Raw genomic sequence first — 22,550 nt, 5'->3', positions numbered from 1 at the left:
TTGCTAGGTTAACAGCTCCTGAACTCAGGAATTCTTTTATTCTGCCGCCTCATTGCATGCACAGTGCCTCGAAGGTGGTAGGTACAAAGTAGATATTGTGGGAAGGAATGAGAGGAAGAAGCAAGAAAAGCACATGGGGAGGAAAGAGGGAAGGAATAGGGCTTTTTTTTTAAGAAAATGGGGTGTTCAAGGTCTTCTCTGTTAAACATGAAGTCATGTAATGAATGTGGCCTGGAATTCCTTCTACTCTTCCAGGCAACAAATCCTATTCTGTTTCAAGCCAGTGGAGTCCACATCAATTTGAACCAAAAGAATAACTTGAAAAGGTACACCAACTCTTCACTCTCCTGTTATCTAACATTTCTCATTTATGATAACTCTGAGCAAAGTGTCAAGGGACACCTCCAAGGTCAGCGCCCCAATGGAATACACTAGGCACCAGTGATGGTGGTGGAGATCTATTCTCCCATTATCTACAGTGCCTTGCTCTTCACTTGGAGGGCACAGAGGCATGGTGGGATAACAGAGGTAGAGAGCAGGCAGGAACATGCAGGGTAGATCTTGAGGTTCTGTAGAGGTCAGTGGGGAGGAGCTAGGAAGGGTAAAATAGAGAAGTAGAGCAAGGAAGGCTGAAGGCCTCTGGCTGATAGAGGACAGGGTCCCCACTCAAGGTGGTAGTAGGAGGCAGAAGGTGGACAACACCCAACGGCTAACAACCCCAAGCCCAGTGGGCTCTAAGTTGGTGAAGAATGTGTGATAGAAAAGGGAACTCACTGCCAGGACCATGCTGGGCAGTGAACAATGGGGAAAGGAGGGGCACCCCTGCCATTGACAGGAGCGCTCCCTAACACTGATTTCCCATAATGACTTGTCTTTGGAACCTAACCATGTCTATAAGAAAAGAGTAGGTTTTAAACAAATCTGGTCACAATTCAATTAAATATTTCATTAGTCATTACAAAATTCTTAGATAAGTTGTGGTTAAAATATTCCAACTCCTTCTATTATGGCTAATTAGTTGTAGATGTTTTTATTTACCTACTGTCTTCAGCCTATATTAAGAAGCTGTGTTAGAGGTTAACTTCTAAAGCACTCGGTTTGTAGAGGCTGCTGTCCACATTAAGAGCTTTACTTTGTATCCTGACCTAAGTCTACTCTCTATCGGAGTTGTTTTGACCATTAAACCTGCAATGTGGCCATGACAACTGCCAGGCCAACCCAGGGAGAGGCAGTTTTGCCTCAAGTTTGAGTGGAGAACTATGGAACTTTCCTGGTGTGTCTTTAATGATTAATAAAAATAATCACATTTTAATGTAATTTAAACTAAAAGTTGGGATGTAAGGTCATTCCAGGGCCCCTAGGCAAGCAAATAGTCTAGCCCCAGATCTAACCCTGGAAGCTTTTCCATTTGCAATTGTGTGCGTGTTCTATAAACATGATCGTTTCTGTAATTCTGTAGAGACACCTCTGACAGTGATGAATTGATCTGCCGCCAGTCACAGTTTGGGTGTGATTCCCTTAGTCATGAATGAGAGACAATTAACCCTGTACCTGTGACCCAGCAGAAATGCATTGCTTCCTCAACCTGCATTGCTTTTTTTTTTTTTTTGTCTTGGTCCTGAGGGAATAATGGGGGTGGCCCACCTGACCTCCTCAGGCTTCAGTAGGAGATAGAAGCCATTCCATACCAAAGTGTGATTGCTTGCTGAAAGTGAGGAGAAACAGAAGCCCTTGCTGTTGAAGATCAAGGATTGCAGCCTTCAATGTGGATTACAACTCAATGTAAAGAAAACCAAAATACTCATAACTGGACCAATAACCTCATGATAAATGGTGAAATGGCTGAAGTGTGAAGGATTTTGTCTTGCCTGAGTCCATAATCAATGCTCATGGAAGCAGCAAACAGTCAAGAGATCAAAATATCTGTTGCATATGGTAATCTGTTGCACAAGACTTCTTTGGGGTTTTGAAAAGCAAAATGTTACTTTGAGGACTAAGATTTGCTTGACCCAAGTTATAGTATGTTCAATGGCCTCACATGCATGTGAAAGTTGGACATTGAATAAGGAAGACCAACAGGGAAGGAATGCACTTTAATTACGGTGTTGGAGAAGAATATGGAAATTACTATGGACTGTTAAAGGACAAAGGCTCTGTCTTGGTAGAAATGCAACCAGAGTGATCCTTAGAGGCAAGAATGGCCTCACATTCTTTGGACATGTTGTCAGGAGGGACCAGTGTCTGGAGGACATTGTGTTCGGTAGGTTGGAGGGGTAGTGAAGAAGAGGAAGATCTTCAAGGAGATGATTGACACAGAGGCTGCAGCAATGGGCTCAGCTACAGAAATAGTTTTAAGGAGGTGCAGGACTGGGCAGTGTTTGGTTCTGTTATGCATAAAGTCACTTTGGTTCAGATCAGAGTAGATGGTACCTAACAAAAACAACAGCTGTTAATTATTGAGGGATGTGAACTCTCATGCCTTAAGGCAGAGTGCCTTAGAAAGCAGATTAACACCACACAGCCAGCCCAGGGAGGGCAGAGAGTCTCCCTAGGGGCTCACCTGAGTGTGTCCTAGATGGGGATCCTCTTAATGATGTCACGCAGTCATGAATTTTGGCCTGACTGCTGAGTCCTGCCATGACTGCCTTAGTTAGAAGTCCCGTGGCCCATGTTATAAACTCTTCTATCTAACATAATTTACCTGTCCCAATTCTGGTCCTGCTCCCCCTTCTGTAGCTCCACCTGTGACTGTGGTGAATTTTTTGGTCACAGTTTCCTTGGCCTTCCCATGTTCCTTCTAAGCCTCTAACTCTGAACCCCTTGGATGTCCTAAGGACCTGTTGCTAATGTCTTCCCTCATCCAGGTGATCTTTTGGCCTTTTCCCGTTTAAGACAGAATAAAGGTTCTCCTTAAATTATATTTGAGTTTTATGGTCTCTTTTGTAGCCTGTAACATGTTTTTAACTGTAACACTTTCAGTTAGCTCTTGGATCACCTCCGAGTGGCCCGTGAGAGAGTGAAAGGCCTGCTCTCTGGCATCCACAGCCCTTTCCACTGTGCCTGAGGAAGTGCATCCTGGAGATAAGGAGGCGGAGAGCTTTGCCTTCCACGCACCGATTGTCCAACCCATGTCCCTCATCGGTAATCCCTTCCATTCTAATAAGAGCATTTTCCTTTGGGATCTCTAATGCCCTGACACCTTGGACAAGATTTATTATGAGAACCTGACAGACTCCTCAAAGATGGACAGTGGTAAAGTGCTGAAAGTAGACCCCCAATCTCCAGGAGCGCACCCTGACCCTAATGGATTCAGCCATTGGCCTGACCAATGTTGATCATCACAACAACACCCAGGAATCCTAGCATAGTCTGGTACCAAAGCATTCATGGAGACTCGGCTGGCCAGTGCCAACATCTCCATGATTGGACCATTTGGTGTTGACTTTTATTCTGTCGACTTGCTGGTAATGAATGTGGTTGTGATGGCAAAACACAATGAGGATGAATAGTGTACTTGGGAGTCTTCAGCTGGGGGCTCCTTCACTGTCCGAGCTGACCACGAGGAGACCATTGGCCAGGGACCAAAGCGATTGCGCACCTCAAAGAAGACCAGACGGAGAACCTAGAGGAGAGGCGCAGTGACGAAGCACTGGCAGGTCATCACCCTTTATCTAGAAAAGGAACATTGGAAGGCCATCAGTGTTGGTGGGGAGCAGAGAAAGAGAAAGGGGAGAACGAAGAAGGAAAGGATGAGGAGCAGAAGTCCAATAATGAAGCTGTGGACTCAGATGAGGAAGACCATAGTTGTCAGGACAAGAAGAAAACCGAGACGATTAAGGAGGTGAGCTCAACAAGACCAAGTCCATTTGGACCGGAAATCCTGATGACATCACCCAGGAGGAGTACGGCGAATTCTCTCAGAGACTCATGAATGACTGGGAGACCACTCAGCAGTCAAGCACTTTCCTGGAGAAGGTCAAGTCAAGTTCAGGGCATTGCTGTTGATCCTCCACCAGACTTGCTGTGACCTCGGAGAACAAGAAGGAGAACAGCGTGTTTCCCATGGACACCATGATGACTTAATACCATAGTATCTCACCTTCACCTGTGCTGTGGTCACCTCGGGGCACCTGTCCCTCAACATCTTCTAAGAGATGCTCTAGCAGAGCAAAGTCTTGAAAGTCATCCGCAAAAGCATTGTCAAGAAGTACCTTGATTTCATCTCTGAGTTGGCAGAAGACAAGGAGAACTATCGGAAATTTTAGAGGCCTTCTCCCAAACCCCAAATATTGACATCCACAGAGACTCTGCCAAGCGATAGCACCTGCCTGAGCGGCTGCACTACCACACCCCCCAGTCTGGAGACAAGATGACTTCTCTCTCAGAATACGTCTCCTGGATAGAGGAGACCCAGAAGTCTGTTTTGAGCCTATCAACAAGAATTATGTACAGCAGCTCAAGGAGTTTGATGGGATGAGTCTGGTCTCAGTGATGAAAGAGGGCCTTGAGCTACCCGAGGAGGATAAGAAGAAGGAATGGAGGAGAACAAGGCCAAGTTCGAGAATCTCTGCAAGTTCAAGAAAGAAATGTTGGATAAGAAGATTGAGACGGGGACAATCACCAATAGACTTGTGCCTTCAGCCTGCTGCACTGTGACTTGTACATGCGGCTAGATGGCCATCATGGAGCGGATCATGAAAGCTCTTCAAGACAGCTCTACTATAATGGGCTACAGGATGGCCCCAAAGCACCTGGACATCAACCCGCCCCACCGCATCACGGAGACACTGAGGCTGACAAGACAACATCCAGGACCAGTGGTGCTGCTGTTTGGAGGTGTCTTGCTCTCCTCTGGCTTCTCCCTAGAGGACTCCCAGTCCCAATCCAACCGTATCTACGCCTGGTCAAGCCGGACTTTCAGCTTTAAGGAAAATGAGGTGATAATCGAGCAACCCAATGGTCTTATTCCTGATGAGATCCTCCCCCTTGAGGGTGACAAGGACATATCTCTCATGGAAGAAGTAGATTAGTCCTCTCTACTCTCAAGCCTGTGCCCTCTGTATAGTGTCCCTGTGACTCCCACAACAGCCTTAAGGGGCCTTATCCTACCTGGCTCCACTTTCTGGGAGCTAGTGGGTTTCCCCTATCCAGCTCCTGCGTGTAAGATCTAAGGCCCTCAAACCCCATTCCCTCCATATTTGAGAACGTGGTTAGATGTTGTGTATCTCTGAGATCTGTGAGGTTTCATTTTGTTTATTTTGTTCTGAAATTAAAGTATGCAAACTAATATTCTATTTATATATATAGTCATAGATAGATATAGATCTATCTATCTAATGACTCTATAATAAACTCATGTCAATTGGTAACTTTTTTCTCTTTTATAAAAAAAGTGCTAAAAGCGTTCATTTACTATGCTATAGAGTCACATCAAGAAAGTACTTTTGTTGGATATCTTGATGGGTTAAAAAAGTGTAGTCTACATTGTTCTCTCATCATTACCTAAGATTAGACAGTAAACACACATAATTGCTTAAGTATTTTAATTACCATTCTCATCACTTTGCTTCTGTTGAATAAAGCAGCGTCAAAACCTGGGACCTTAACAAAGAATGTGGTGGCCTGGTTCCCTAGAGAAGCTAACACGAGGACGCTTGTACGAGTGTGCATACAGAAAGAGATTCATATCAAGCTCACACAGTTGTAGACAATGTTCTTGACACCATCCCACAGCTCATCAGGCCATCTGTCATTTGTGTCTAATGCATCAAATCTGTTCTTGAGATGGTCTCAACATTTGAGGAGGATAGACTCAAGGTTGTATTGGGGCTCTTTTAGACTTGTTTGAATTTTCTTAAAACGTGAACTTACATATGAGCAATTGGGGGTCTGTTCCACAGTTGGCTCCTGGGCCTCATTTTAGCTGCTGATTTTGAGCTTCTCCATTCTTTCTTCCCACGATGTAGGCACTTCGATTTCTGTGTATTCCACCTGGAGAAGTGCATGTGTATAGTTGTCTGTGTGCTGTTGAAAAAAATGTATTTGCTAAGAACACGTCTGTGGTAGATATATAAATCTCTCCTATACACACAGGTGCATGGATTTGTTTCTCCAGTGAGCCCAGCCTAACACAAGGTTGTTGGTTTGCAAAATTCTATCATGCAGCCTCCAGCTTCATTTCTATCACCAATTCCATATTTATCCAACTATTGTTCCTCGATCGTTGTGTCCAACTTTTTCCTTCAAAGGACCTATAATGATTAATGCATCTTCATTGCATGACTGATCGGTTTTTGACTGAAGACCTTGTAGAATTCTTTACTGTCTTCATCACCAGCTTTTGTAGTTGGTGCATAAATTTGAAAAACAGCTGTATAGATTGGATTTCCTTAAAAGTGGATATATATTTTGCGATGTCCTTTTTGTTGTTATTGTGTATTTTTAAAACCATTTTATTGGGGCTCATACCACTCTTATCACAATCCATACATACATCAATTGAGTAAAGCACCTTATACATTCGTTGCCCTCATCATTCTCAAAATTCGCCTTTGCTTGGGTTCCTGGAATCAGCTCATTTTACTTTTTCCCTCCCCCTCCCTCATGAACCCTTAATAATTTATAAATTATTATTTTATCTTATCTTACACTGCCCGGCATCTCCCTTCTCTCACTTCCTGTTGCCCATCCCCCAGAGAGGAGGTTATATGTAGATCCCTGAGATCGGTTCCCCCTTTCTACCCTCTCTTCCCTCCCGGTATCGCCATTCTCACCATTGATTCTGAGGGGTTCATCTGTCCTAGATTCCCTGTGTTTCCAGATCCCAACTGTACCGCTGTGCATCCTCTGGTCTAACCAGGTTTGCAAGGTAGAATTGGGATCATGATAGGAAGCCGAAGCAAAGGAAGGAGGAAAAACAGAGCGGAGCACACCTGGGCCCATCAAACTCAGAGGACAATAGCCCGGCTCGAAGGGCTCAATGTACAGAGAGGACCATATAGCTGGCCCCACGGCGAGATGCGACATCCTTCACTGACTCATGGCCCTACACAGGACAGCACCTAAGACATAGTGGGGGATGTGCGACTGAGCTGACCCCATCACACTAAGGCAAAACACTGGGAGCATGCAAAGAGCGGTGGGGGAAGCAGAGCAAGGAAGTCCCGAAGGAATATAAAGGATAGACTTTGGGGGCAGGACGTGGCACCTCATCAGACTCGTCTGGAAAACACTCCTAAAGGTCAACAAACAGACCTCGAACTACTAACAGGTGATGTCCTTTTTAACAATGAGAGCAACACGATTCATCTTGATTGTGTCATTCCCGGCACAGTAAAGCATATGATTTTCTGATACAAACTGGCCAATACCAGTCCATTCAGCTCACTAAAGCCTAGGTCATCAATCTTTGTGCGTTCCATTACATTTCTAATGACTTCCATATTTCCTAGAGTCAGACTTCCTTACGTTCCACGTTTAGATTATTAGCGGGTTTTTGCAGCTGATTCTTATTACTTTGGGTTGTGCCCTATCAGTTAATGGAGATCCCGAAAGGTCTGGTCCTTCAGTCTTTACCCCACTCAAGTCAACACTGCCGACAGCACTCTGAGAAAGCAGATCCTCCTCAGTCACATTTCAAGTATCTGTCCTCTGCATTATCTTACACAATGGTCTGCTTCCATTCCTTAGGCCTTCAGTACCTGACAAAGTTTTGAAGCTATGCATAAGGTCAGCGGCTACTTCCTCCAACGTGGGCAGCCAATTCCTTCTTTGTTTTCTATTCTTAGCCTGGAAGCTCCACTGAATTCTGTTTACTTTGGGTGACCTTGCTGACATTTGAAATACCAATGATAAAGATTCCAGCAGCACGACAACACACAACCCATCACAGTATGCAGCCAACAGGCAAGTGGTGCTGCCAGTGGCTACCTCTCTACTTAGTACCTAGCAACTGCTTCATATTCATTAAAATGGTTTTACCTAAAATTCAGATGCTTGAATTATGTTTGTCACAAAGCAATTTTACTAAATAGTATTCATTACACACATACCCCCATTTTAATTCTTTTCATTGCACAAAATTTTAAAAATACACAGGACAGAATATTAAAATGATTCCCTATTAGCTTTACATTATTTTCAATACTCATCATTATTTTTGCACATGTATTTTAAAACCAGTTAGAAAACCTGTGTGGGATTCTTCCCAAGCTAGGCAGGTTTGTGGTCAACTGTGATATTTTGAGTTATAGATGTGATGTAGCTCTCAGTTCTCTAGGATCATAGATTTGAACTTGGCAACAATAGCACCAAATCCATTCTGAGCAGGAGCCATTAAGTACCACTAGTCACCAAGAAGTGAGAAGTAAGGATTGTTACAAACTTGAGTTTGAAAACCACTACATATACCAATTAACAATCCATGATGATCCATGTCAAAATAGAACGGTGCTCCTTTGGGTCCTCAATTTCTGATTTTTTTCTTCTCTTTTGAAGTATGGGCCATAGATTATTAAACATTACATCTGCTGCTCCTTTAAGGGGACTACAACCTCCAACCTCCTGGTTAGCAAGCAGCTCATTGCGTAAACCTTTTGAATCCCCAAAATTTCATGTATCCCCAAAAACCATTATTTGTTATAGAACTTGACCGTGAAGTCAGCCCTTAATCACGCTTTACTTAATTCAACTGAAGAAGAAAAAAAAAGGCTACCTATTTTATTTGTTTGGTTAGCTTTTATGTTACTCAGAGAAAAACAACCTCACTCTCAGCCCTCAATAAAATGATAAAAAATAAACAAATAAATATATCAACTAAAAAAACCGCACCCACATGTGATATGTGCATTATAGCATCATGGATTAAAATAGTCTCTGATCCATTGAAAAAACAAAGCTGGATTCATTTATCCGCAAACAACAGCAGAGGTCTGAGGATCCTATTAGGCTTGGGGTGGGAGCAGGCTTCTTCATCAGAGGCGGGACCACCTTTGTCCAGCGCAGTGCAGCAGGAAGCCCAGTTCTACTAGGGAGGCTCGGGGTCGCTTTAAAGCAATCATCTAGAATTGAAATACCAAAGGAAAATGCTTTAAAATGGATGGCTCGAATCCTGTGTCTGGTTGGGGAAGCGATCGAAAAACGAATAGCTTAAAGATCCTTAACCTCCGTCGTACCATTTTCCACGAATGGGAGCAGGGAGAACTACATTTCCCAGAATGCTCAGCGGTAGTGCGGAGTCATTTCATTAATATTTTTTACCCTCGGGTTGGCTCCCGACCATTGTGCTTTGGTTATCCAATCCCTCGCCTTTGCCGTCCTCACGTAGCTTGATTGGATAGGCCGTTGGTCCACGGGAAGGCAACGCTGCTCAGTCGTCACTAGCTGAAGTCGGGTGGACACTTCTGCCGCACGGCCCGACGGTCGTTGAAGTCCGCCTTCCAGTCTGAGCCGTCTCTTCTTCGACCGCTTCGGAGTAAATGGACAACATTTCCCAGGAGGACCCGGGGTTGCCGGGCGGCGCGGGGGCGGAGCCTCCTGTCTGGTACAGTCATCCCCAGCTGCTTCGGTGGGACTGTGATGGCCGGAGAGATGACGATCTTAGGTCGGTAACTTGGGGGGGTCCCTGTAGCCGTGGCGGCCACTGGGACGGTCTGGGACCCTCTGGGTGGGCGGCAGTGGTTTCCGTTTGCCCTGCATTCATCTGGCACAGCAGAAGGGGCGCCAGAAACGTGCTTTCGAGCTACATTCCGGCTGCTCAGCAAGGGGGAGTTTCTCGGAAAGCCCGGGCCCCGGCAGGCCCCCATAACTAGGTGGGCCGGGCGCAACTAGCGGCGTCTGTCCTGGGGACCTCGGGCCTTCGAAAGCGAATGTCCCCGCCGAGAACTTCGGTTTTGAATTGGTTTTATGGGGTGATGGGGCCCATTTGTGGCAGAGAGAGAGGAGCGGCAGCACTTCGACTCCATAGATTAATGGTACCCGTGAAATACAGCAGATGCTCCCCCCACCCATGCGCTTAGGGACCATTCACCCATCGGACAAATAGGAAAGTGGGGTAAGCCCGTGGTGTTTCTTTGAATTCTATGTAGCATGATTAGACACCGGTCCCTGAAACCAGATAAGCTCATCAGAAAGTGAAAGTGGTCTCCTTCGTCGCTTTATGTTTACAATCTGCATAGTACTGAAGAGAAGAAGAGGCGATCTGTTTCTGTTAAAATCGCAACCAAGAAAACCCTACTCAGCAGTAGGAACTGACTGACGAGCCCCCAAAACGTCAGTGATACTTGTTGAGCATCTGTTAACGTGTTAGCGACTGTTTCTGGGCAGGGGACCCCGCAGATAACAAAGACTGCCTGGAAGCCTGACTCCTGTTGCCCTCGGAGTGACTCCCTTAGGCGCCTGCTGCTAGAGGCATCTCTACTGCATTTAAGTAATTCTTATCGAAATACATAAACCGTTGACCGGGTTGTCTCTTGAAGTACACGCCAAGCAACTTTCAAATGTATTTACTTCATTATACCCATCTTACACTTTTGAACGAAAAGGAGATAAAGGGATAATGTTGTTTTGCGGTGTTTTATTTTTTAACTTTAGAAAAGTTCAGCCATGGAACTGTTAATAATGAGGTTGCTTTGAAAAATTGTGGTAACCTATATAACAAAACATTTGCCAATTGAGTAATTTTTACAAATAATCAGCGACACTGATGATGGGCATATATTTGTGTTAATATTGCCGTACAATTGAGAGTAAGTCACTGTTCCCTGAGGGATGTCTTCCCCTTTTTCCTTCTGTCCTACCTTGGAGGACCACTAAAAGTAAGCTCTATTGTCCATACATCTGCTCCTGCCACATAAGTAGTACCAGGCAATATTTGCTGTGGCGTTTCTTCATACCCTTCCGAGTCCCTTCTCCATCCAACTCACTGCCTGCGGGGAGTTGTTACCTCATCTTTTGAGTGTGTGGTGGTGGTGTCATTTGGAACCCACGTGGTAGTTCTTTAAAAAGAGTACCACCCAGGCATTCCTTATTAGTTAAACTAAAACACATCGGGCTGCTGGGCGGCCAGGTCAGCAGGTAGGAGCTACCAGCCTCTCCACTGGACAAAGAGGAGCCTTTTGACTCCCGTAGAGAGTCACAGTCAAAATAAATTTGAAAAAAACATTTTTAAAGTCACGATCTTGGGCAGTTCGGCCCCATTCTCTAGAGTCACTATGAGTCAGAATTGACTGGATGGAAGTGAGTTTGGTTCTTGGTTTTTATTGTCTAAGAACATTTAGGCAGGGGATACTTTTATTTTAAGGTTTAGAGTGTCTTAAGGTTATAGTTTTAGGGATCACCTCATTGGCCCTAGAAAGTCTGGATTCCATGATTTTGAAATTCTGTATTCTTCAACTTTGATCAGGATTCTTTTGTGGAATCCCTGATCAAAAGATTCAGTCGTGGTAGACTGGCACCATGTAGGTCTGATCTCATGGCACAGAAGGCAATTATCCATGGAGGTCAATATTTTTTAATAGTGTTAGCCAAAACTAGAGTTATATATAACACTATAAAACCTAAATATAAACTAATTCATCAATATAGTTGCAAGATGTGTTTTACATATATAAATGAACTGTATTACTTATAAGTGAAGTTACATTTTCAAAGTTTTCTGTTTTTATTGTCATTTTAATTGTATCATAACTCTTGCCTATATAAAAAAGTGCTTTGTGAGAGAAGTGTTGACTTCAGTCCTATAAAAGGTCTTTTGAGAATTTGTGCTTTTAGTCTTTTTTCAGAGTACTAAAAGGATTTTGCTATAGTAGTTTAACGTATTAGTTCAGTGAAATGTATCTTCTCGTTTGCCTATGTTTCAGGCTCAGCTGTTTTGACTCTCCTGTTGGCTGGCTATTTGGCACAACAGTATTTGCCCTTGCCAACTCCAAAGGTGATTGGCATTGACCTTGGTACAACTTACTGTTCTGTTGGAGTGTTTTTTCCTGGTACAGGAAAAGTGAAGGTCATTTCAGATAAAAATGGGCATAACAGCATCCCCAGTATGGTATCCTTCACCGACAGCGATGTCTCTGTGGGCTATGAAAGCTTAGAGCTAGCCGATTCGAACCCACAGAACACAATATATGACGCCAAAAGATTCATAGGCAAGATTTTCACCCCAGAAGAGCTAGAGGCGGAAATTGGCAGATACCCATTTAAGGTAAGTGGATTAATCTAAAATACATCTTAATTTTAGTCCAGAGTAATATTTCTCAGAAAATGGCTTATAAAATATTCTGCTTCAGCTGACTAAATTTACGTCGACATATTGTTACATATCCCTCTCTCCCAGGGTGAGTTAAGTCAGTGGTTCCACAAAGCTCTTGAGGACTTAAGGCCTTCCTGTCTTCTGGTGTCATCCTTAGCATGCCTGCCTAGCTCACCATTTAAAAAATGCCAGCAGGGAGGCCTGGGAAGCCCTGGTTACACAGTGGGTAATCGTTTCACTGCTAACTGAAACTTAGCACTTGGAACTTGCCAGCTACTTCACGGGAAAAAATGTCCCAGTTTGCTTCCCTTAGGATACGCAGCCTTGGAAAACCCTATGGGCAGTGTTCCTCTGTTCTGTCTGGTCTCTGTGCATTGAGATCAACTTGGCGACAGTTTGGTTCCATCAATACTTAAATGAAAAGCCCAAACTAAACCCACTGCCATCTTTTCAGTTCTGACTCACAGCTACCTTACAGGTGCCCCTGTGGGTCTGAGACTGTGCATCTTACAGGAGCACATAACCCAACTTTGCCCCGGCAGAATGGCTAGAAGATTCAAACTGCTGAGCTGTGGTGAGCAGCCTAACGCGTAACCCACAAGCCCCAAGTTCTCCTTAGGCATACATATCAGCAGACTGCAAAGAGTTCATAGAAAAATGGAACTAAAAAATAAATAAATTTTCTGCTGTGACTGTTTTGAACTCTCTTCATACTTGGAGCCCTGGTGGCCTAGTGGGTAATGCATTGGGCTCTTAGCCGCAGGTCAGCAGTTCAAAACCACTAGCAGCTTCAAAGGACAAAGATGAGGCTTTCTACTCCCATAAAGGTTTACAGGTTTAGAAAGCCATAGGGGACGTTCTGATATGTCATATAAGGTTGCTATGAGTCTGCATCGATTCCATGGATTGACTTTGGCTAATCCTGTAACAGAAAGCTCCCTCCAAAACGGGATCCTAACCACAAGCACAGAGTCCAGAATTGTAATGCACCACTGAAGGAGGGGGCCTTTATTACTTGACCGCATCCCTATGGAATCATTCATGCTCTCTATAAAAACCAAATTTGACATATTTTTAAAATAATAAGTGTAAGCACCACAATCCCTAATCTGTTACCTGTTTAGTTATAATGAACTTGATTAAACTATATAATAAAAGGCCTTTTTATTTGTAGGTAATTTCTAAGGAAATTGACTTAAAGTCAATGTCCATCAGTCAAGAAGCAATTTTGATCATTAACTATGTGCTAAGTACTACTTGATACGTTACATTCTCTTGGCATAGTGGGTTGCTTATAGGACTGCTACCTTCAAGATGAGTATTTCAAAACCACCAGTCGCTCTGTAAGACAGGGGCCTTCTATTCTTGCACTGGGAAACCCGCTGGGGCTGTCTACCCTGCCCTAAAAGGTTGCTATGAGTTGGAATTGACTTAATGTGTTGATTTTTTGAAAAAGTGCAAGTTGAGCGATAGATCTCTATTCAATTTCAGTTATAGTTTGACTTCTGAAATATAAAGCTTGAACTGTCAAACAATCTTTAACACATAACTATATCCAAATAAAAGAACTTTTAGCATTTAGCCCCCCCAAAACCCTTTTTAAATATAAATCCTAAGTTAGAAAAACAAATCATGCTTAATACTAATAAAGCATATACGGCTATGCGAAAAATGAACCAAGCCCAAACCAAACTCACTGCCATCAAGTTGATGCCAACTCATAGTGACTATTATAGGACAGGGCAGAACTGGCCCTTTGTGTTTCTGAGAACTGTAGCTCTTTACAGGAGTAGAAAGCCCCAACTTTCCCCCTTGGAGTGATGGGTGGTTTTGAACTGCTGCCTCTGCAGTTAGCAGGCCAGCATGTAATCACCACACCACCAGCGCTCTCTGAAGAATGATTAGCAGCCACACGTTTACTAGTCTTGGAAACACTATAGGATTACTGCTAGTCAGAATCAAATCATTGGCGGTGGATTTTAGTTTGGAAAGATCAGTTTCATGTCCATGATTTTAAGTCCATTATGTGTGGATTTTTGTGTATAAGTACATATGCATATATGTGTATGCGCTTAAGTGTGTGTAGTGTATAAGTATACTTTTTGATAATTATGTTCACAGGTTTTAAATAAAAATGGAATGGTTGAATTTTCTGTAACAAGTAATGAGACATTCACCGTCTCTCCTGAGTATGTCGGGTCTCGGCTGTTGTTGAAGTTAAAGGAAATGGCAGAGGACTATCTGGGCATGCCAGTTGCCAATGCTGTCATTTCTGTGCCAGCAGAGTTTGATCTGCAGCAGAGAAATTCAACAGTTGAAGCTGCTAACCTTGCAGGTAATGTCACTCTTTCCTGTGGTATGTTATTTTCAAAATATTATTGGGTTAAAATTTTTGTAGTTAGGTAGCTCTCTATGGTATAGTGGTTATGCATTGGGCTGTGATCCACATGATTGGCAGTTCAAAACCACCAGCAGCTCCAGCTCCACTTGAGAAAGGCTGGGCTTTCTACTGCAAGCTGTCACTCTGAGTCAGCATTGACTCGATGGCAGTGAAAAAAAATTTTTAATGCAATATTGAAATTCACCTAAATCTAGGTGCACAGATAAAATGTATGGCAGATAAATTAGATAGTTTTGGATTAGATATTTCAGATGATTGTTTTGAAAATGCTGGACCACAGTGCAACAGCTGTGTAGCATGACAATGATTATTAAAGATATTAACTAGGCATAAGGACAAAGGCTGTCAGTGAGCACATGGGCTTTTGTTAGCAATTAGAAATTTTCTAAACTTTTTTTTTACTTTTGATAAGAATATACATTGCTTGTTTTTAATCTGAAGGGAAAATTCATATAACATGATTTAACAAATATGTAAGTATTCTATCTTTGGAATTCAGGAAATAAAAATAGAAGACAAGTTTGTTGCAGGCTTTCTTGCCCTCGGTATTAGGGACATTTTGGCTGGACAATTTGTGTGGTGAGGGACTGCTCTTTCTATTACAGACTTTTTAGCAGCGTTTCTGGCCTCTGCTAGGAACACCTTCCCCACAATGGTGTCACACACTGAAAATACCCTCGAGGCGGCAAAGAGAACCAGCGTGCGGTGCCTCTCAGAGAGCATTGTGCTGTCTGGAGGAAAGGATTCGCGTGAAGAGGCAGCATTGCTCGTGGTAGCTAGAGGGTGGTGAGGGTTTGACGATTTGAAAGAATGACATATAAGTAGATCTTAAGTAAGTGAGGTAGCTAGCCGTGTAGACACCTGCAAGAACTACAACGGCCATAAAATGAGAAGATGCTGGTAGAAACTAGGACAGGCCAATGTGGCTGAAGCAGAGTGAGTAGTGAAGTCATAGTGCGGAGTAATTATGGTCTTTGGATAAATTCCTAAGAGTCTGAATCGTACATAGGGCTCTGAATACATAATTCTATATTACTTTCCAGAGCACTCATTAAGTGCGGCAGTTAGTTTAACACAAAGATTGTGTTCCAAGAACTTGGCTTTTAGAAAGCATCTGTAGAGAACACTAGACAAAGAGGAACTATTTCTTTGGAAAACAGATTATTATTGAACATTGAGTGTGTAACAGTATGTTGTAGTTTTCTATATAGTCATCATTATATACTATACTGCATGTCATATACTATATACATCATACATGTACTATTCTATCACACTGTTCAAAAAGTCTACAGTGGAAAATTGCTAATGATAGTATTAGCTATGGTTTCTTTTTTTCAGTTTGTAGGCAGCAGCCCCGAGGTTGGTGTGTTTATATTTCTCTGTGTTTACATTTAATTTTATTTAACTGATTGGGAGCTCCTGCATTTCTAGTTTGTAAAGTATTGTGACGTATTGCATTGGATAAATCTGTTGAAAAGCAAGGATGTTATTTTGAAGACTAAGATTTTTGCTAATTAAATATTAATGAATAAAGAAGAGAATGACTTGTTCCAGTGACTCAAAACCTTTATTTATATTATGATCTTCTGCTAGAATAATTTTAATGACATCATTTGGAAGAATTATATCTATCCTCGACTTTTTGTTATTTTCATTGGATTTGTTCCTGTCCTTATTACTCCTTAGTGTTTCATACCAGATACCAGCAGACTCTGTGGTTGAGTCGGGAGGAATTTCCTCATAGCTTCCTCTCATCCACTTTTCTCCAACAGGACTGAAGGTCTTGAGAGTAATCAATGAACCCACAGCAGCGGCTATGGCCTACGGGCTGCACAAGGCTGACGTCTTCCACGTCTTGGTAATAGATTTGGGTGGAGGAACACTAGATGTGTCGTTACTGAATAAACAAGGAGGAATGTTTCTAACCCGGGCGATGTCTGGTAAGGAAACTAGTTGCTAGGTGCTCTTGAGCACGTTCCACCTCCCCGCGACCCTATGTTAACGGAACAGGACGCCGCCCAGCCCTGTGCTAGTCTCATGATGGTTATGTTTGAGCCCCTCGTTGCAGCCACTGGGTCGCTTCATCTCCTTGATGGTCTTCCTCTTTTTCACTGGCCCTCCACTTTACCAAGCACGAGAGCCCTCTCCAGGGACTGCTCTCCCCTGACAGTATATCCAAAGTATGTGTGACAAGTTTCTTGCTTCTAAGAAACATTGTGTCTGTCCTTCCAAGACAGACTTGTTTTCCCTTTTGGCAATCCATAGTACTTTCAGTATGCATAAATTCTTCAATCTACGGCCCAATTTTCATGTGCATATGAGGTGATTTAAAATTACCATGGCTTAGGTTTGGAGCTCTGGCAGTGAGCGCTTTTTTTTGACATATCTGAGGTAACATTTATTTGCCCCCAGTATTCCTTGGTAATATGATAGATTTGCAGTGTTATACCACTACATATATATATATATGCACATATATATATGCACATATATATGTGTACCACTATATATATATATAATCATGTGTGTATATTTATATTTGTATAAAATATATATTTATTTCATTTTTGACTAAAATACTACTAGACTGGTGGGTCACACATATCAGGCTTGCTGCTGAAAAATAGTTTAACTTCGGAAACCCATAGGGTCAGTTCTCCTCTGCCCTGTAGTCACTGTGAGTCAGAATTCATGTGAAAACAGTGTTACTCACTCAAGATAAAGTTATAATTCTATAAAGTGAATATATATGGACAGCCAGGCATGGCAATTGAGCCAGTAGTACTACTCATGTGAACGGCAAAGAGTAACACAGAAATCCCTTTAACATGACAGATGTTCAGTGTATTTCATTTGGTAATGTGTTCGAATGATTCATTTTAAAATGAAAATGGATATCTTTTGAAAACCTAATAAGCTTTTTAGGAAATTACAGAATTTTGCATTCTTAAATCTTATATATATATATTTCTTTTTAAGATAATAAGCTTTTTGAAAAGTCATGTTACAAATGATAAGTAAGTCTAACTTCGACATCTTTTTCTTACCTGGATTCTCTTTAGAACCAGATTCTTTGTACTACCACTCTGAAGTTATTTTTCTGCATTTCAGTTGTTTACCTTGTCAACCTAGAATGACAACATGTTTAAATGCCTACTGCTGATTTTAATGAGAACTTCTGTTGAGAGTAATGCCTTTTAGAGTCTTAAATTACTGTTTAAAAGGCAACTGTGTCCTTATTTTCTGAAAAACATTCGATAAAAGATACTTTTATTTGCACCATTTAACATATTTTAACCTAAGTGAGGACTGTGTTTTAATGATACTTATTTAGACATATTTTAAGTCAATTTGTTTACATTAGGTTTTATAATAGGTAAGAAGAAGCAATTGATTACTACCCAGACACACAATATTTATCTATTCTTGCTCAGACATGTAGATACCTACATTTGCATAAGTCTAACATGAATGTTGATTTCTAATTTAGGAAACAACAAACTTGGAGGACAGGACTTCAATCAGAGGTTGCTTCAGTACTTATATACGCAGATCTATCAGACGTACGGCTTCCTTCCCTCCAGGAAAGAGGAAATCCACAGATTAAGACAAGCTGTGGAGATGGCCAAATTAAACCTCACGCTTCACCAGTCGGCACCGATATCAGCATTACTCACGGTAGAGGAAAAGGGCAGGCAGGAACCCCCAGGTAGTAAAACCGAATTCCCCAAGGACACCCTTTCCCCAGCAGGTGGCCACCGTGTGGACAATGTGGCTTCAGCTGGTCTTTCTGCAAAGAAAAATGGAGAAAATCAGGTTTTGTTTGAAACAGAAATATCTCGGAAGCTTTTTGACACCCTTAATGAAGATCTCTTCCAGAAGATGTTAGTGCCCATTCAACAGGTGTTAAAGGATGGCCACCTGGAAAAGAGTGAGATCGATGAAGTAGTTCTAGTTGGGGGCTCTACTCGCATTCCTCGAATCCGACAGGTCATTCGGGAGTTCTTTGGGAAGGATCCCAACACATCTGTGGACCCTGACCTAGCAGTGGTCACAGGGGTGGCCATCCAAGCAGGGATCGACGGGGGCTCATGGCCTCTCCAAGTGAGTGCTTTAGAGATCCCTAGTAAACACCTACAAAAAACCAACTTCAACTGAGTCACCGGGTTAGTGGGCACTTGTGCTATGTGGCCTCTCCCCTTTTGTCAGATCCCTCCATAGAGAGCCTCCATCCACGATTATCTCTCAAAGTGACCACGAAGACAGCATTTAGATACTTGAACATTGTAGGCATCATTTTGTTTAGGATCAGGTGTGACCAGCCTAGTCTTTGGTTTTGGTCACATCCCGTATAATAGGAAAAAATGACATAAAAGTCTTTGAAGCGCATGAGTGGCTGCTTTTTTTCTTTTTAAATTCTCGAAGTAAATCTTAAAATTAGATTCTGTAGAAATGAAATAATGCCAATTGTAAGATTTCCTGTTCTTACTAAACTCCATTAGCAGGAACTGGTGATTTACTTACTTGGTTCTCATGTGCAAGTACTAATGTGACCTGTACTGGAAAGACAGTGTTAATGTCAGCTAGGTGCAATGTCCCGGAGATAGCGTCTGTCAACTGCATTGTTTAACACATTCAACACTTCAGTGTTGATTTCATCTTAAGTAAATATCACACCATCTTTCTAAATGAGCCGCAGGTTTATTGACGTGTTTCAATAGCGGATAGTAGAAATACCTGGCTTGCTTTCTCATCTGCGGTTCTGCAGTCTGGGCGTCATTCTCTGCTTGGATTTCCAGGATGCAGACTGCAGAACTGCAGGAGTAGACGAGGACAGACGCTGGCGATTAGCTACTGTATTTGTTTGTCTTTGTATTCGTTTCTTTGGTAATCGGCCATGGAGATTTAATCTGGCATTGGGATGATAGTGGTACTTGGTTCACGTTTACTGAAACTTACCCCCTTGTTTTTGAATTGAGACAAGGTGCTCAGTTTTAAAAAACCTGTCATTGTTTCCTGTTGTCATTTAAAAACTCATATTTGGACTATTCACCCTTGAAGTTGGTGTGTAATTAGAGCTAAAAAAATTAGAAGGATTGTGGAAACCAAATGAAATGCTGACATTTGTAACGGTCTCCTCACTCCACACACACAGCCCCCCCTTTGGTTTGGCTGTTTCTACTTTGTAGGAAAAGACACAGGAACCAAATGGGAGGGTATAGGGGGCAGAGATATATATTTGTGCGTTGTGTGTGTATAAATCAGTTTTACTTCTGTGATGTCCATGTTAAGATATATAAGGAAACATAAAAATATTTGTCAAAAATGAAATGGAAAGATAATGGAGGGTATGGTTAGTTAGTTAAAAGACAAACCACACACATAGCCTGCCCTCCCTTTTGTGAGCCTAGCTTCCCCACTGAGCATCGGTAGAAGCAAGAAGACCGCTTTTCAGACATTTTTGACTTCTGGCTCATGTCCAGCATTTGGCATGACCTCCAGTTTTGGGGATTTGGTTGTCATCTATCACTTGAGCTGATTCCACCATCTGCAGCTTTGTAGATGAAGAGAGCCTCCAGACAGATAGATGAACTTCAGCACACACAACCCTGTGAGCTAGTTCTGTAAGGTTTCATGAGTACCCGGAGCCTGTGCAGGCACTTGCTGAATCCAGGGATGGAGGGGGAGAAACGAGGGGAAGAGTGGTGGTTAGCATCAGGGACAATGGAGAGCTATAAGTAGAGCATGTTGGAAAAGTTGGACATTTGAGACATTTTTAATCTCCACCAACTTGTCTAGTATTCTACTTAAATACCATATTTTGTCATAGAACAACTGAATTGAATTTAAGTCAATTCATGTGGTATTGATAAATTTATTTATAAAAAGTAATTGTGATGTTTAATTATTGACAAGTATATAACTATTCTTCAGCCAACTTTTGCCATTATCAATTATTAAAACGCAAATGTTTAAAAAAGATAATGGACTTTTCCCACGAACTTTTGAAGCCCTGTGTGTATGTGTGTGCGCACGCGTGTGCGTGCGCATTAGAAACTTGCTACTAATACTTTAAAAATTATACCCTGGTGGGCAACATCTTTGTTAATGGAAAATATGTCTCCTGTACCTATTGTTGGACTTGAAAAGATGCTGAATTTACAATCAATGAAAAATAATTAACTAAATTCCAGTAAGATAAAAAACACTGTAGCTTTTTGTAGTGAAAGCTAAATGCTGTTAATAATATTTCCTCTCTCACTGCCATGGAGTCAGTACTGGCTCCCAGTGGCTCCCTGTGGGTCTCCACGACCTTAAACTGTTTACACAAGGAAAAAGCCCAGTCGTTCTCAGTCAGAACTGCTGGTGGTTTTGAAGTATGAAAAACAGTATTTCTTAGCAATGATTTGGTGTTGAAGCAAACTTCAGTCAAATACTTTTGTGTACAGAATGTCAGTAGTAGGTAGTATAGTATAATTTATTGAAATATTTTAGACATAACGGAGGTTTGCCAAAGGTGAATCCTTCGCTACATTATGAAGATAACATGTGCTCTCTTTGACGTTATTTAAATCTTTATTAGTTTTTAAAATTGCAAAAGGATTTTGTAAAGATCTTTGTTGAAATGTACTTAATTTATCTCATAATCTGTGTGATACCAATTTTAGTCAGAAACATTCTAAGGTAAAAAAAAATCTGATTTCTCAAATCCTTATGATGAAGACATTAGTCGTAAAGGAAACAGTTTGAAATATGATAGCTAACCTCATACTAAAATTGGAATTTAATTTGACAGAATTATGCAGTGGCAGGGTTGGACTTTGGGGTCAATAGTTTAGCATGTTCTCTATTATACTTTAAAAGATAGAAGAATGTCGGTTTTCAATCATTTTAGGAATTATACATAAATAGTCTTGAAAACAACGTGCTTTATTTATTTAAAAGAGCACATCCTGGAGGGGATCATTTATGCAGAAATATCTGAAGACATTTTCCACAAAGCAAACAGAATACACTTTTGTTGTACAGTTAGCATTTTTGAAGTACATTTAAAAATATTGTCTTGTATGATTAGAAAATGTGAGTGACTAATTTATTTGGTATCAGGATTGTTTTGTTACTGTGTTTTCACTTAAACCACTGACTTAACAGATGCTACTCTGTTTAATATGTCCTGAAGATCAGTTATTGTGCGTAGCGGATTGTACCTCTTGCATTCGTGCACAGGTGATTCACATTTTAATGTAAATAAATATCATTTTGCATTTTTTTAAACTGTGTGCAATTTTTTCATTCAGGATAGGCAGGAGCTGCTTTCTGAGCTATTTAAGGAAAGTGGGCGTAGAGCTAATGTGCTCATGACAACCTCATTCTGCTGGTTACACAAACACTTTTCTTTACATCTTGATTATCAGAGATTGTTTGTATACTCTAATCATCATCTAGTTTACAAAGGACAGCGCTTTTAACATATATAAAGTATCTCCAGAATTCTGAAAGTACTATAGCCAAGAGCTAAACTAATCTAGAGAATGGCATAGCCCTGGATCATGAATGAATGTAGAGAATGGCATAGCCCTGGATCATGAACGAATGTAGAGAATGGCATAGTCCTGGATCATGAACTAATCTTTTGGTTAATGGTTAATACTTAATGGTTTTCTGAATTTTTTTCTTTGTAACAAAAAAGCTGAAGATAATGGCAATAGAAAACTCTGGTTGTGGTATATGCATTGACCTGCTATCCACAAGGTCAGTGGTTCAAACCCACCTGCTTTGTGGGAGAAGGATGAGGCTGTCTACAGCTGTAATGATTTAAAGCCTTGGGATCCCACAGCGGACATTCTGTGTGTCCCATAAGCTCACTAGGAGTCAGATTGAATTTAATAGGCAGTTAAT

General features: G+C 41.7%; 1 protein-coding gene and 1 pseudogene across 1 annotated transcript; both read left to right on the top strand.

Annotated features, from left to right (window-relative positions):
* The first annotated feature begins 207 nt into the window (after positions 1-207).
* LOC142440620 (heat shock protein HSP 90-beta pseudogene) lies at positions 208-5,030 on the top strand (annotated as a pseudogene).
* Positions 5,031-9,525: 4,495 nt separating this feature from the next.
* Positions 9,526-21,926, top strand: HSPA13 (heat shock protein family A (Hsp70) member 13). Its single transcript, XM_075542456.1, has 5 exons — positions 9,526-9,601; positions 11,859-12,199; positions 14,369-14,582; positions 16,424-16,591; positions 18,142-21,926. Exons 1-5 carry the CDS (start codon positions 9,577-9,579, stop codon positions 18,807-18,809), a joined length of 1,416 nt encoding a protein of 471 aa, XP_075398571.1. The 5' UTR covers positions 9,526-9,576; the 3' UTR covers positions 18,810-21,926.
* The last annotated feature ends 624 nt before the right edge of the window (positions 21,927-22,550 follow it).

This window comes from Tenrec ecaudatus, chromosome 2, assembly GCF_050624435.1.
Source record: "Tenrec ecaudatus isolate mTenEca1 chromosome 2, mTenEca1.hap1, whole genome shotgun sequence".
Taxonomy (NCBI): Eukaryota; Metazoa; Chordata; class Mammalia; order Afrosoricida; family Tenrecidae; genus Tenrec; species Tenrec ecaudatus.
The sequence above is the reverse complement of the archived record's forward strand: the minus strand, read 5'-3'. Positions and strand labels throughout refer to the sequence as shown.

What these genes read in the sequence shown, in the direction of transcription:
- HSPA13 (XM_075542456.1), top strand. Translation starts at nt 9,577, where the DNA reads ATGGCCGGAGAGATGACGATCTTAG. An exon ending in CGGAGAGATGACGATCTTAG is followed by an intron (nt 9,602 to 11,858) that starts GTCGGTAACTTG and finishes CCTATGTTTCAG; the next exon opens with GCTCAGCTGTTTTGACTCTC. An exon ending in TGAAGCTGCTAACCTTGCAG is followed by an intron (nt 14,583 to 16,423) that starts GTAATGTCACTC and finishes TTTCTCCAACAG; the next exon opens with GACTGAAGGTCTTGAGAGTA.